At 40.5% G+C, this 14,117-nt stretch overlaps 2 protein-coding genes across 4 annotated transcripts in view; both read left to right on the forward strand.

Moving 5' to 3' along the window:
* HPF1 (histone PARylation factor 1) overlaps positions 1–13,667 on the forward strand; it is a 28,131-nt gene extending 14,464 nt beyond the window's left edge. For both annotated transcript variants that reach the window (XM_077144456.1, XM_077144455.1), the window contains exons 5-8: positions 3,711–3,861; positions 6,680–6,767; positions 11,837–12,009; positions 13,422–13,667. In XM_077144456.1, coding sequence (XP_077000571.1) covers positions 3,711–3,861; positions 6,680–6,767; positions 11,837–12,009; positions 13,422–13,553 — 544 coding nt within the window. In that variant the 3' untranslated portion in view covers positions 13,554–13,667. The remainder of the gene's footprint in view (positions 1–3,710; positions 3,862–6,679; positions 6,768–11,836; positions 12,010–13,421) is intronic.
* On the forward strand, positions 6,790–11,822 carry LOC143669870 (methyltransferase-like protein 25B). Of its 2 annotated transcripts, none has more exons than XM_077144458.1 (2): positions 6,790–9,051; positions 9,164–11,822. In XM_077144458.1, the coding sequence occupies exons 1-2, from the start codon at positions 7,931–7,933 to the stop codon at positions 9,468–9,470; spliced, it is 1,428 nt and encodes a 475-aa protein (XP_077000573.1). In that variant the 5' UTR covers positions 6,790–7,930; the 3' UTR covers positions 9,471–11,822. The 2 variants fall into 2 exon arrangements, with proteins under 2 accessions (XP_077000573.1, XP_077000574.1); XM_077144459.1 differs by having other exon boundaries at positions 6,790–8,566.
* Positions 13,668–14,117: the final 450 nt, after the last annotated feature.

Raw genomic sequence — 14,117 nt, forward strand, 5'->3', positions numbered from 1 at the left:
ATCTTTAGATGACAAAGTTGGGGTGATATGTTTTTCTTCTGGTCTTATTTATTTTTTTTAAATACGGATTCTATAATTTTGGTACTTATGTTTTAAAATTAATTTACTATGTTTTTAATGCAGGGCTATTTAAAGACTATTTAAAGTATGGTACTTACACTACTTATTAAAAGAATAAATGTAGCTAATATATCAGATCTTAGATCAACCAGTTAATGTTTTTCTACTTACCTGCTGCCCTACCTTATCCATCACCCTACGTTGCTTTTTTGAATAATGTGGATTTATTGATTTTTTTCAAATGCTGGCTTGTGAGTGGTGTTGCATATATATGGAGTTTGTATTGTTTTCCTTTTTTTTTAAGTTCTTGAGTGGGTGGGCCACAATGGCTTAGCAGGCAGAGTTCTCACCTGCCATGCCAGAGACCCGGGTTCGATTCCCGATGCCTGCCCATGCAAAAAGAAAATTTCCCGAGTCATATCCTAGATGTATTGAAGTTGAATCTCTAGAAGTAGAACTTGTGGGTCTCAAGATAAAGTATTATTAGCCTGAAACCCAGGTGATTCTGGTATACAGTCAGGTTTGAAACAACTCACTGAAGCAACATTTATCAGAGTGGTTTTCCAACTGCCAGGGTGGGTCCCTGAGACTTTTTCAGGAGGTCTGTGAGGTCAGAATTACTTTCATGAGAAGATGTGATTTTTGCACAGTGGTACAGACGAAATGGTGGGCAATACTGCTGGTAGCTTGGCAGGAGTTGAGGCAGTGGCACCAAAGTAGTAGTAGCTGTAACTCTCCATGGCAGTAATACAGTGCCAGGGTTATTTAAGAATGTTGATGATGAAGAAGTAAAACATTTCCACTCTACCTTTGAGTCATTTGTTTAACATTCTGTGTAATAAAATGGGAAGTGCATGGAAAGCACCTCTGCATACTGAAGCATTATGACTTGTCTCAAGGAAAAGCGCTTGTGTGACTGAATTACAAGCTGAACTTTGTTCTACTTCTACTTGAGAGAATGCCTGGCAGGGAGTGAATAACTAGTTATTCAGGCATGGGTATTTGGCAGACATTTTCAAGTAAACCACGGAAGCTTCTCAAATAAACAACTGACTGTATGTGTTGCAGTTATAAAGTTAGTTTTCTGTGGGATATATGAGTTTTTTCTTATTTGTTTTTCTGTAATGATGCAAATGTTCTAAAAAATGATCATTGTGATGAATTTACAACTATGTGATAATACTGTGAGCCATTGATTATATACCACATATGGACTTTATGTGTGAGAAGGTTTGTCAATAAAAATATTTTTTGAAAATTTCAACTTTCAAATGAAAATTAGAATTGAGGAAACTTATAACTGCCTCTTGGGGCTTAGCAGCATCTCAAAACCTAAAGACTTTAAAAATGAGATTGGTGGTAATATTAATGACGTGACTTTTGATATTGTGACATAATTAAATGAGTTTGTTATAATGAAAAGTTTCAACATTTGGAAGATCTGCACAACTCATTGAACCAATAATTTCCAGATCACCATTGCATGATGTAACAAAATCATGCTTGAATAAAAGACCCGTTCAAAGTTCAAGCCATTCCAGTGGATTTAATGTAATAGAATGTAGAAGATATGATAATAGTTTCAGTTTCCACATGGCAACTAACCTTTAAATGTCACAAGAGTATTGTAGGTGAGGTTCAAAACTGAGAGACGAAAGCTTATTAAATGGTATAGAGAGAGTCATAATAATAGGGGAAGGTGGTTGCAGGTCCCTCTCAGAGTGGTCCAAGTCTTCAGAGAGGTTATTTTATCTCAGCCTTGATGGATGCATAAGAACTTAGTAGAAAGATTGGAAAGAAGGATGTTCTGGGCAAGGGAACAGTATAGGCGTGAAAATAAGTGGCACAGAGTTCCAGAAAGTCCTGTATGCTGTGCCAGAGAGGTCGAAGGGACCATGAGCATCGATTTTCATGGGCCTGATGTGATCAGATTTGCTATTTTTATTGTTAAATATATTGTCTTGGTACAGCTGATTATGGTTGAAGGTAACATTTAGGGTAAACATGTATGCTGTAATCTGAAGACAGTGGCTTGGGTGGCTTTTAGTTTCTGTGGCACTTTAATCTGCTTATCCTCTCTCTGTGCCTCAGTTTCCTGATGTGTAAAATGGAGATAAGAATAGCATTCCCTACTGAATTTTAAGTCCTCTATAGTACTCAGCCCATAGCAAACTCTTAAATTTTGTAGTAAGTAGTAGGGGCAGGTTTCCTCCTAGAACTCCAGTCCTACTGTGCCAGTATTCTGTACTCCAGAAAAGCCATTTTTCTTGACCCAGTTTTGTGGGGCCAGAACTATTGTTGAGGGTGGAACCTTTGATAAGATTGTTTACATGGAGATTGATCCATTCGATTGTGGGTCTGACTTTTTTTGTTAGAATACTTCCGTGGAATGTGACACACCCATTAAAGTGATTAGTTTATCAGTGTCCTTTCAAAGGGGAAACATTTTGGGAGTTGCATTAGAAGCAACAAAGACATGGACATTTGGAAATGCAGAAGCTCCAGGAGATGCTACTTGCTGAGAGAGGAGAAGCTAGAAAGAAACCAGAAGCAGCAAAGCTGATAAAGACTCAGACATTTGGAGATGTTTGGCGTGCCAAAGGAAAGAGCAGACATCTAGACATGTACATTTGGAGAAGCAGAGCCCAGAGATGTTCCCATGTGCCTTCCAAGAGATGCTAAGCAAGACAGAACCCAGAGTTGTGTCCCAGAGGAGCTAAGTAAAGGCTTAGCTTAGAGAGGAAACCACTGTCATCAGAAGCTGGAAGCAGTGGAACCGGAAACAAGGACCAGCAGATGCCAACCACGTGCCTTCCCATGTGACAGACATCAGCATTCCTTGATTCAAGGTATCTTTCTCTGGATGCCTTAGTTTGGACATTTTTATCGCTTTAGAACTGTAAACTTGTAACTTGAAAAATCCCTTTTAAAAGCCATTCCATTTCTGGTATATTGTATTCCGGCAGCATTAGCAAACCAAACAGTTGGCTAGAGAGAAGGGAATTGGCTTCTGCCATTTCAGCTGAGCACTTCCAGCTCTTCATTTTACCCTTAACCTTCTACTCTGCTGGTGAAAATCTAAACCTACTTAAGAAAATATAAAATTATTTCTGTAACTGGCATTTGTATTGTACCCCTCACATGCCTTTAAAATTACTTTGGATTATGCTTTTGTTTAAGTTTATGAAATAGTTTTGTTCTCTATTTACATTTCCTAAATTAATCTTAACTTAAATTTGAAGGTAACATTTTTAAAGACCTGCCAGCCTTAAGCATTATAGCAGTATGCTCTCACGCGTCTTTAAAAATAGAAAATCCTTTTGCTCTCTACATCATGCTTTTTTCTCTTATGCCAGACTTCTCCAAAGTAGTATGCCCTATCTTTACATTAAGTGATATGTTTTATAGCTTGATTAATCTTCAGCCTTTAAATATCCCTTTGAAGCATACTTGCTTTTTCTGTGGCTGGCAGCTTTTTATTAATAATGCTTTTCCCTTGCTTGAAAAAATATAAGGATGTTGAGAAAATTATATAGATTTTTTTCTCGCATGGAATTTAAAGTTTTTTACTTAGCTCTCTTAACTTCCAAAGAGCTGTGTACTTAGTACAGTGCTTTGCAGTATAATGAGGGCTTTTATTTCTTTTTCAGATTATTTTTGATGAAAATACTTAAAGAAGGAACAGATAAAAAGAAAACTAGTCTCTTGAAAAACATAGATGAAAAACTCACAGAAACAGCCCGAGAACTGGGGTACTCACTGGAACAAAGAACCATGAAGATGAAGCAGAGAGATAAGAAAGTAAGATGGAATCTGTTAGTCTCTCTTTTCTCATTTAACAGATTGTTTCCCTCCAGATTCAGGCTGTTCTTCCCTTTAGCCCCAGCCCCCGATGATGCCTCGGGGCTCCCTGCAGGTTCCTGGAATGGGGGAAGGACAGCCCCGGGTGGGCGTAGGATTGCCCCTTGGTTTCTTCCAAAGACGCCTTCTCACCCGCTGCCCCCTTCTCGGCTGCTCCCACCAGCTCACTCTCCTGTCCCGCCTCAGCTGTAGCTACAGTTGCATGTCGTGCCAGTGTTTACCACGCGTTCCATCTTGTTTCACAAGAGCAGCTCTGTATATCACGCTCACTGAGCAGAAACATTTTCTTAAATGGCTGAGGTCTGTTGATTTAGTGCAAGGTGCTTTTGGGGAGTGGTTTTGTAAGAGTGTTTGTTGGAGTGCTTTAGTTCAGCCTCACTGGGAGTTTCCTTTGCTGGACAATGTGCATTAAAATGTGTTCATTTTCTGCAGGCAGGGTGTACGGGAGCAGTCCTCCCTGCTTTTTCCTGGCTGAAACATTTGCATTCCTTCTGAGCAGGCAGCATGAGAGAAGTGTTGTGTGTAAAGCAGCAAATGCTTCTGGGCATTTGGGCCTCTTGGTTTTTCAGTTATAAACTTCAGAGTAAGTTAACAGAAAGGCTGGAAGATTTCTGTGTTAGGGAGAAATGCGAGCCTGGAGGAGTTACAGCCTCTGGGAAGGGAGAGCATTTGTTATGCTGGAGTGACGGCCCCTGTCTCCTGAACACTATATAGCACACTAGAAATCAGGTTTTTTTTTTTGTAATGGCAGTATCTTATAGTGCCTAGGAATGCAGAGTCTTAATGAATTATCTCATTTGATCCCTCCAGCAAATCTGCAAACAAAGTAGGAATTATCCTCCTATTTTATAAATGAGTACATTGAGGTTTACAGAGGCTTTGTGCCTTGTTCTAAATCATAAGTGACAAAACTAGGATCTAAATTTGTGGATTCCATATTAGCATTTCTCCTATCTCCTTACTAGTTAGTTATGTACCATTAGGTCAGCCACTTACAGTGGCTATAGTTACATTTAGAGGGTCCAGATTGCTTAAAATTGTTCATGCATGCAGACAACCCTGACATAAATATCCTTTTATGCCTTTATTTGCACACTTGTCTGATTATTTCCTTAAAAGAAATTCCTAGAGGTAGTATTGCCAGGTCCAAAGTGGCTTAAAATGTATGTGTGCACACCTGTTTTGTTTTTAATTTGGGGCGTTTTTCTGCAGTATTTACAAAACTCGCCTGTATGAGTTGCCATTTCCCAGCGGTAGGTGAGAGAGTGCCTGTTTGTCCCCGCCCTGGCCAGTGCTGCGCATACCATCTCCTCATCTTTTCCTTTCTGATCGGTATAAAGTACCTCATTGTTTTAGTTAGCATTTCTTTGGTTATAAAGGATGTTAAATGTTTTCACTTATCTGTTGACCATCTGTATTTATTTTGTAAACTGCTTGAATTTTGCCCATTTTTTAGTTGGGGTTGAAATTGGACTTCCTATTGATTTTTATCCTAGCAACAGAAACAGCATCTAAAATTTCCCCTTTTTAGATGGGGAAATTTAGATTTCCCCAGCCACATTTAGATGAACCTTACTTGTATTTTAATTTGGGTGTTAAGTTTTTTATTTGTGAGGTTCTTCATAGTTTAAAGACATTAATCTTTATTAATCTTACTGTAATATATTGTAGACATTTTTATGAGTTAATTTGTATGAATTTTGTTCTTAACTTTTACTTTATAAATTTTTAAAAGTGTTTTATGTAGTCAAGTCTGTAAGTCTTCTCCTCCTCTAATCCAAGATTGTAAAAATACGTGCCTTCGTTTTCTTCTAGTAGTTATGGTTGTGTGTTTACATTTAATCCTGGAATCCATCTGCAAATTATTTTGGTAAAAAAGCTATAAGGCTCTGACTTTATTTTTTCCCTCAGAGTGGTGTGCAATTGTCTGAAACCTCTTTTGAATAATCTCTCATTTCTGGTGGTTTAATAACAGGTAGTGAAAGAAGTGGAGAGTGGGAGGATAGGGGGCCGTGGTGTGAACAGTTTTAATATTAATAAGAACTTAGGTGAGAGGACTTTAAAATAAGGGTGCTCCCTCTCCTGGAAATTTTCACTGGACGGTGCAAAGAAGAGGAATTTTGAAGCAGATGATTTGTGATTCTGAGTGAGACAGCAGGGCCAGTGCAGGGGGGCGGTGGGCCGGGGTGCCACAGCTGGGCCTGTTTGTGTGTTTGGAGAGCACCACTTAATTAACACATGGTCACTGAGCATGTGATTGTCTCCATGAAGGCACCACAAAGCTAACCTGCCCTTCTTTTGGGAGTTTTGCAAATAACCTAAAAGCTCCCAGGTCAGAATCAAGGGCCCCGCAGAGTGGAGTTCTGTCTTACCACGTCTTCCTGCTAACAGAAACAACTCCCTCCATCTTCCTTTTAGACCCAGGTTTTGATGCTTTCCACCCAAAAGATACTTTCACCTTAGAGGAAACTGATGTTCTGCTCATCTCCAGTAATAGCATGTGTTGGGTTTCTTCCCTTCCAAGGCAGGATGAAGGCTTCTAAATGATCAGCATAATTAATACAGCCAAGTATTTCACTGGTTTAGGATTACTTCAGTGGCTTGACTTATTAATTTTGAAGGAAAGAAATAATAACAAACTTTCACCCTGGTGTCCAGATTTACTAAAATGTCACTAAATGTTATATTTTGGCAGCAGTGTTGGGTTTTCTTTATTTACCAAGATTAAATTTTCGCTTTGTTTTTTCCTGTAACTTAGGTGGTGACAAAGACCTTCCATGGTGCAGGCTTGGTTGTCCCAGTAGATAGAAATGACGTTGGGTACAGAGAGCTCCCGGAGACAGATGGTAATGTATTTCCTAGGTAAACATGAGTCTGCGTTAATCCACATGGGGGAAGGTTTCCTTATATCAGAACTAGCTATATACACGCCTCTCTTACCACCCTGGTGATAAGAAGTATGGTATTAGGGCATCAGACCTCAATTATAACTGTGTGGGTAGCTCTGTGGCCTTGAGCAAGTTATTTAACTTCAAAAAACTTTGTGTTCTTCATCTGTAAAAGGTGTTAGTTAATACTGGTATTCATTTTGTTGGGTTGTCGAGGTGTTAAAGAGCATGTAAGGTGCTTAGCACTCATCACACTCAAAATATGGTTGTAAAGAATTTTAAGAATTTCAGTAAATTGCTTAGATTACTTTTTCTGAACTGTTACAGTACCTTTTGACATTGCAGTCAACTTGCAAAATAGTAGTTATTGAAATGGTGTGCATTTGCATGGGCTACTTTTTTTTTGACATGTAAGATTATTTAGCTTTTGTAAGCCGAAGATCCTGAACTACTGTAAGAATAAAAGCACTTTGAAAGTGGAGTGTTATTACACATAATGTAATTATTGCTAAATTGAAAAAAGAATAAAAACACCTCTCAACTCTCTTTTCCCTCCCACCATTTCCTTCTTATTGAGAAGATCCTTAACATTCTTATTCATTCTTTTCCATGGGTGACAAAACTTAGAAATTATTTTTTGCAACTGTTTTCTCCCTTTGAATGCTTCTTACAGTAATGTTTTAAACTGACAAATAAGATACCATTTATTGAGCAATTCTTAAGTGTTGTGATTCACTATACCAAGTGATATATATACATACAATGTTATTTAATCCTCACCCAACTTTTCAAAGTATTTTAGAAAAAGAAAGAGCCCTTCGTGGGCGTGGCTCCGCCGCAAGCCTCTGTGGCGTCAGTCCTCTGTCAGCCTGCCCCTCCTGTCTCACGATGCTGACATCTCAGCGCTGTGAGAAGTTGCGATCTATGACGTCAAGGGGGTGCCTCATATCTTCAGCCCCAGCTTGGGATGCCGGAAAGGCAGCGTTGGGGGCCAGACCCCAAACCTTTTCTTCCCGTGCCCCCCGCAGAGTTTAATCCAGCCCGCGTCTTGGGCCTGCGTGGTGGCGACCTTGGATCCCTCGGCGCAATCTCGCTGCCCGCTCGACCGGCAGGAGCCCCGGATGCCGGGCGTCTCTGCCCGCGGCCTCTCTCTCGAGGCGAGGAGGCGGCTAGCTGTGAACCTCACCCGTGTCCTGGCGCTCTACCGCTCCATCCTGGACGCCTACATCATCGAATTTTTCACTGACAACTTGTGGAGCACACTCCCTTGTTCATGGCAGGAAGCACTGGATGGACTGAACCCACCACAGCTGGCCACGATGTTGCTGGGGATGCCTGGGGACGGGGAGGTGGTCAGGTACAGGTCGGTGTGGCCACTCACCCTGCTGGCCCTGAAGTCCACAGCCTTTGCCCTGGCCTTTACCCGGACTCCTGGGTTCCAGACACCTTCAGAATTTCTGGAGAACCCCAGCCAGAGCTCCCGACTGACTGCTCCATTCCGGAAACATGTCAGGCCCAAGAAGCAACATGAGATCCGAAGGCTGGGAGAGTTGGTGAAGAAGCTGAGTGACCTCACAGGCTGCACCCAGGTTGTGGATGTAGGCTCGGGCCAGGGCCATCTCTCCCGCTTCATGTCTTTGGGACTGGGGCTTTTGGTGAAGAACATTGAAGGAGATCAGAGACTGGTGGAGAGAGCCCAGCGGCTGGATGAGGAGCTCCTGCAGGCTCTGGAGAAGGAGGAGAAGAGGAACCCAAAGGTGGTTCAAGCTGGCCCTCGCCACCCTCCACACCACATGGTTAGGTGGGTGGACCCCACAGCCCTGTGTGAGGAGCTCCTGCTTCCACTGGAACCCCTGCCCCAGGGTGGGGCCCACTTGCTGTTGGCAGGCCTCCATGCCTATGGGGATCTGAGTGTTGCCTTGCTGAGGCACTTCTCCTGCTGCTCTGAGGTAGCAGCCCTGGCCTCCGTGGGCTGCTGCTACATGAAGCTGAGTGACCCTGGTGGCTACCCACTGAGCCACTGGGTAGCTTGGCTGCCTGGCTGTGAACTGCCCTACAGGCTGCGGGAGGGGGCCTGCCATGCTCTGGAGGAATATGCTGAGCGGCTACAGAAAGCAGGCCCCGGCCTCCGAACCCACTGCTATCGTGCAGCACTGGAGACGGTGATCTGCCGTGCCCGGCCCGAGCTCCGACGGCCAGGCGTGCAGGGGATCCCCAGGGTCCATGAGCTCAAGATTGAAGAAATGAATATTAGTGTAGAAAATTAAGCAAAGTTGGAATAAAATTAGGAAGCCTAAGTGGGAGGTGGGGGGTTCCTAAAACCAAACTGAGTGCTGTCTATGCTGGTCACATAGATATGTGCAGCGGGGTCTGCAGAGGGTGGGGCTGGACCCCCAGCTCCCGCTGAACCTGGCTGCCCTTGGGGCCCACCAGGCCCAGGAACACCGTGTAGTAGCCTTCTTCAGTCTGGCCCTCCTGCTGGCCCCACTTGTAGAGACACTGATTCTACTGGACCGGCTGCTCTACCTGCAGGAGCAAGGATTCCATGCTGAGCTCCTGCCCATCTTTAGCCCTGAACTCTCTCCCAGAAAGCTGGTTCTGGTGGCCACTAAGATGCCCCTGGGGCAGGCCTTCTCTGTCCTGGAGACTGAAGATGGCTGACACAGTCTGAAGAAGGGCACATCCCAGACCCTATGTGAAGCCACTGAGATGCCCCAGTGGGGTGGCAGAGTCTGTACCTCCTCACCTAGAGAAGCAGCGTTTTGCATCTTCCTTGGCCTCCTGCTTCCCCACAAACCTTCTGTCTCATTTTCTTATGTTCCCTCCATGTGTTATGTAAAATTATGGAAAATTTTATTTTTATTAAAAAATTGAAATCTTTAAAAAAAAAAAAAAGAAAGAAAAAAATAAATAATAAATGAAGTATTTTAGAGAAGGGAAATAGATCCAGACATGTTTAAGAGCTAGTGTTGGGGTGCTGGATCTCAAACTTGGGCCTCTGTAGAGTGCGTACCACCCCACACTAGTGGTAATTGTTCAGCTGGCTGCCTGGTTTTCACTCTGACACGACCACTGTGGCTTGGCTTAGGTATTCCAATTTGTGGTGGCAGCAGGGATAAAATAGGGTCAAGTATTGAAACTCCTAAATAAGTAAATTGAATGTTTAGTAGCAAAACATACAGCTTTATTTTTGAAAAGTTGATCGAAGGCTTCATTTAGATATTCTTTAAATCTGGGCTTCTAAGTGTATTTCTAAGTATATTTTATTGGTGGAAGAATATTTTTTCCTTACACTGGTTTGGTGAGCTGAATATTTTCATCTCTGTTCTTCAGTATTTGTCTACGTTAGTAATTCTCCTAGGTTACTGATTCTTTTCTAGTCCATGTGTGACTTACCACAGGTGAAAATAAAATATATACCAGAAAGCAAAAAGCTTTATAGATTACTTGCTAACGGAAGACAAATAGGCCTGCACTTCCACGCCACCCCTAACTGATGTGGAGTGGCCACCTGGCCCACTGTGGGGAGAGAGAGCCTCAGGGTCCCAGCGAAATCTATGCGTGCAGGAAGGAGCCCTTATTTTCCGTCCCTAAGGAAAAGAGGTTTTTGGAGGAAGCCTGATGTTTTCTTCAAATTATTGGCACTCACTTTTCTGAAGAAGGAAAAGGAAGGTCATGAAGCTTGTATAAAATAATTTTACTTTTAAAGGGTTTCAAACCAGTTCATATATTACTGTTATTTTTAGTCAGGGACATAGGTGAGGAGGGGTGTCATTTTGTCTGATACGATACTGAGCTGTCAAAGGTGGGAAAGGGAGCAAACTTCATTTCACCTCACAGGCATGCACTCATTGTGACTGAATCAGTCAAATGAGTGACTTATAGACTAACATCAAAAGCCCTAATATTTATGAAACTTGATAACCTTATACCTTACATTTTCAGTTAGTATCACTGGGATATTATGCCTCATAATATCTAACTTAAACTCAGTATCATTCATGGTGTGATGTTAATGCTTTAACCAATTCTCTTCCCCAGCAAAGCAGCCACTTTAGAAATGTGTTGTTGGTTTGAATAATATCCTTTTTATTAATGGATTATCCTCAGGAAGTATAGTTTGTCAAAAAGGAAATCCAATTGTTCAGTACCTTCCTTCATTCTCATCACCATTAAGATTGGATGCAAACCAGCATCCAGGAAGTAGTAAAGAAAATATGGAAAGCCAAAATAGCCAATGTTAAGTCACTGATATATATTTTTTTAATTCTCTAGATAAATATTTGTTAGAAATTTCTTCTATGTTCTTACCTTATATTACTTCTGTCCATGACTGCACTTCTTCCATCTGGGAAAGGTTTATTTCTGTAGTGACTTCTTGACTCTTACATTGTTCTTTTTTTGTTTTTTATTCACTACAAGTCAACAGTTATCTTTTTTGAGTAATTAAGGTAAGACAGGGCATAAAAAAAAGAGAACTACATCTGTTGGGATTTTTAAAAAATCCAACTCCTGAGATAACTTTTGGAGTAGCCCAGGCTTAGCAAACTTTTTATGTAAAGGATCCAATGGTTAATATTCTAGTCTTTTGGGGCCGCATACCGTCTGTCACGTGTTCACTTCCTTCCAGCCATTTAAAAATGACGGAACAATTCTTAGCCCAAGGGTGCCTCAAACAGGGAATTGGCCAGGTTTGCTGACCCTAGATTAGCCCACTGAACCTCTTTGAAAGCTTGTATAATATATAAAATCATCACTGCAGCTAAATCCATTGTGAAATACAATCCATGGTATTACACACCATGTATAATACAAGAAGTCCTTTTTTGTTGAACTAGTTTTAAGCTTGAATCCTAAATAGAAATTGTAACTGTAAAATTGCTATTCTAAATTATGCTGCAGGTTACTATGCAAGGCAGCACTGGTTGTTCTAGTAGGAAAAATCATATGCGGAAAAAGTCCGCATATAGTTTTTTTTACCTTTGAAGATGAATATAGGTAACGTTTGTATCATTCACTCCTTTCAGCTGACCTGAAGAGAATTTGCAAAACAATTGTTGAGGCGCCAGCAGATGAGGAGAGATTGAAAGCTTTTGCTCCCATTCAGGAAATGATGACTTTTGTACAGTTTGCTAATGATGAATGTGACTATGGCATGGGGCTGGAGTTGGGAATGGACCTCTTTTGCTATGGTTCACATGTGAGTAAAAAAAAAAATCTCTACCTCTCAGCCACCACCAAACTTCCCTTTTCCCCCATATAAACACATACGCACATGTAAAGTCCTCTTATATCTCCAAGTTCAAACAAAGGTAGGATACAGATTCAGCGTATTTCAGAATGTACTTTTTGAGATGATTTTTAAGATGTTCTAAGAATATATTTTATTTAAAATTGTATCTTGTATTACGGTGGAGGTGCGTAAGTAACATTATTTGCCTTCAGGGCTACTTGAGACTGAATCAGAAGTATTATAGGGATATACCCTTTAGTTTGGTGTGTATATGTGGTTGAGTACGGGTGTGTGCACATACACACTTCTCTTTTGGTTCCATTTCGTTGTCCATTACAGTGGGATATTTCCTATTATGTTTGAATTCTTAAATGAAGAATAAATACCATTTTAAAAATAAGCTTTAAATTAAATTATTTAAAATATAAGAGGTGCTGTTCTATCATTAACTATTTGTTCATTAGATAGGAAAAACTTACTCAGTTGCAGTTGCCTCAAGGTCAGAGAAGCTATAACATGCTGCTGGGGCTAAGCCGCCTGGGTTTAAATCATATTCTTCCCCAGGTATTAGCTGTGTGAACCAGGACCAGTTTCCAGTGCCTTTTGTATCTATTTCTTTACCTATAAGATATATGTTTCCCGTGTGTTTGACCTTCCAGAAAGGTAAATAAGTAGAGCCATATGGTAAGAACCAGCTGAAGAGTAAACTTGATTATTGTCAGGATTATATGAACTAATGTATAAGAAGATATGCAAGGTTTAGCATAGTACTTGCCACTAAGTAAATGCTAAATAAATGCTTATCAAAAAAAGAATACAACATTGTCATTTTTCTACTAATATGTATATGTGTATATATTTATATATACTATATAAAATCAATAGTCTAAACTTCATAAACCTAAAGCAGTGGCTTTTAACAGAGTTAGGGGTTACATGGAGAAAGATGTAGAATTTGGGAGTAAAGGGTAGTGAGATTTGAAACATAAATTCAGTAGACCTGTTCTTACAGTATCAACTAAGAAAGGCAAAGCTTAAAATCTTGACTGGTGTGGATACACTGAAGAGAAGGAAAAAGTATTTGAAGGCAGAGTTGAGGGGGAAAAAGGTTGATAAACTTTATTTAAGGAGAATAGGGAAGCTCACATTTTAACTTAGTTTTCTTCTGAATTTTCTTCCAGGAATGCTTTTAAGTCTTTTAGAACTACAAGACTGTCTCTTGGACAGAAAACGAGGTGACTGTCCCAAACTTCACTGTTCCTAATCATGAGAGAGTAGCTAAACTAAATAGGTGTTGTTTAAAAAGTGCCTTTTAAAGGGATTTTCTGCTAAGGCATTTCGTATATATTAGCTCCTTAATGTTCTATTTTCTTTTTCAGTATTTTCATAAAGTTGCTGGCCAGCTTTTACCTCTTGCATATAATCTGTTGAAGAAGAATCTGTTTGCAGAAATAATTGAAGATCATCTGGCAAACAGAACTACAGAGAGCATCGACCAACTTGCAGCATGAGAGTTGGCTTTCTTTAGTACATATTTTAAAGCATTGGTATTAAACTTGTTGCCTTTGTGTGTGTGTTTTAATAATACAGAAAATAAACTGATGGAAATATTTACTAAAAACTTTTATGAGGCTCTTCTGGCCTGTTTATTTTTTCTTTTCATGTGCAAATAAATGGCTGTCAAATCATCCAGATGATGAGGCCCTAATCACATTTTGGAAGACTACATGTCAGACGCAGTCATTACTTAATTCCTATGGATAACTAGACTATCCTTTTCTCTGAGGGAATCCTGTTTGAGTATTTAACATATGGGCAACTAAGAATTTTTCTTCAGAGATTTGAGTTAACAATAGCTGTAGCTTTAAGGATTGGACTGATGGGTGGAATGAAATAAACTTAGAAGGAAACTCGAGTATAAACATGTGCCTAGAAGTCCGTCCCCCCCCCATTCAGATCCTTCTTAAACCTGCTAATTAAGACAGAGCAAAACATGAAATAAAAAATAGCAAACTTTATGAATCAGACTAAAAAGCCTGTAAGCTTTTTCCCTTCTGTGTTAAAGGTAGGAAAGC

Source organism: Tamandua tetradactyla, chromosome 26 (genome assembly GCF_023851605.1).
Source record: "Tamandua tetradactyla isolate mTamTet1 chromosome 26, mTamTet1.pri, whole genome shotgun sequence".
Lineage (NCBI taxonomy): Eukaryota > Metazoa > Chordata > Mammalia > Pilosa > Myrmecophagidae > Tamandua > Tamandua tetradactyla.

What these genes read in the sequence shown, in the direction of transcription:
- LOC143669870 (XM_077144458.1), top strand. Translation starts at nt 7,931, where the DNA reads ATGCCGGGCGTCTCTGCCCGCGGCCTCTCTCTCGAGGCGAGGAGGCGG. An exon ending in CATGAGCTCAAGATTGAAGA is followed by an intron (nt 9,052 to 9,163) that starts AATGAATATTAG and finishes CTGGTCACATAG; the next exon opens with ATATGTGCAGCGGGGTCTGC.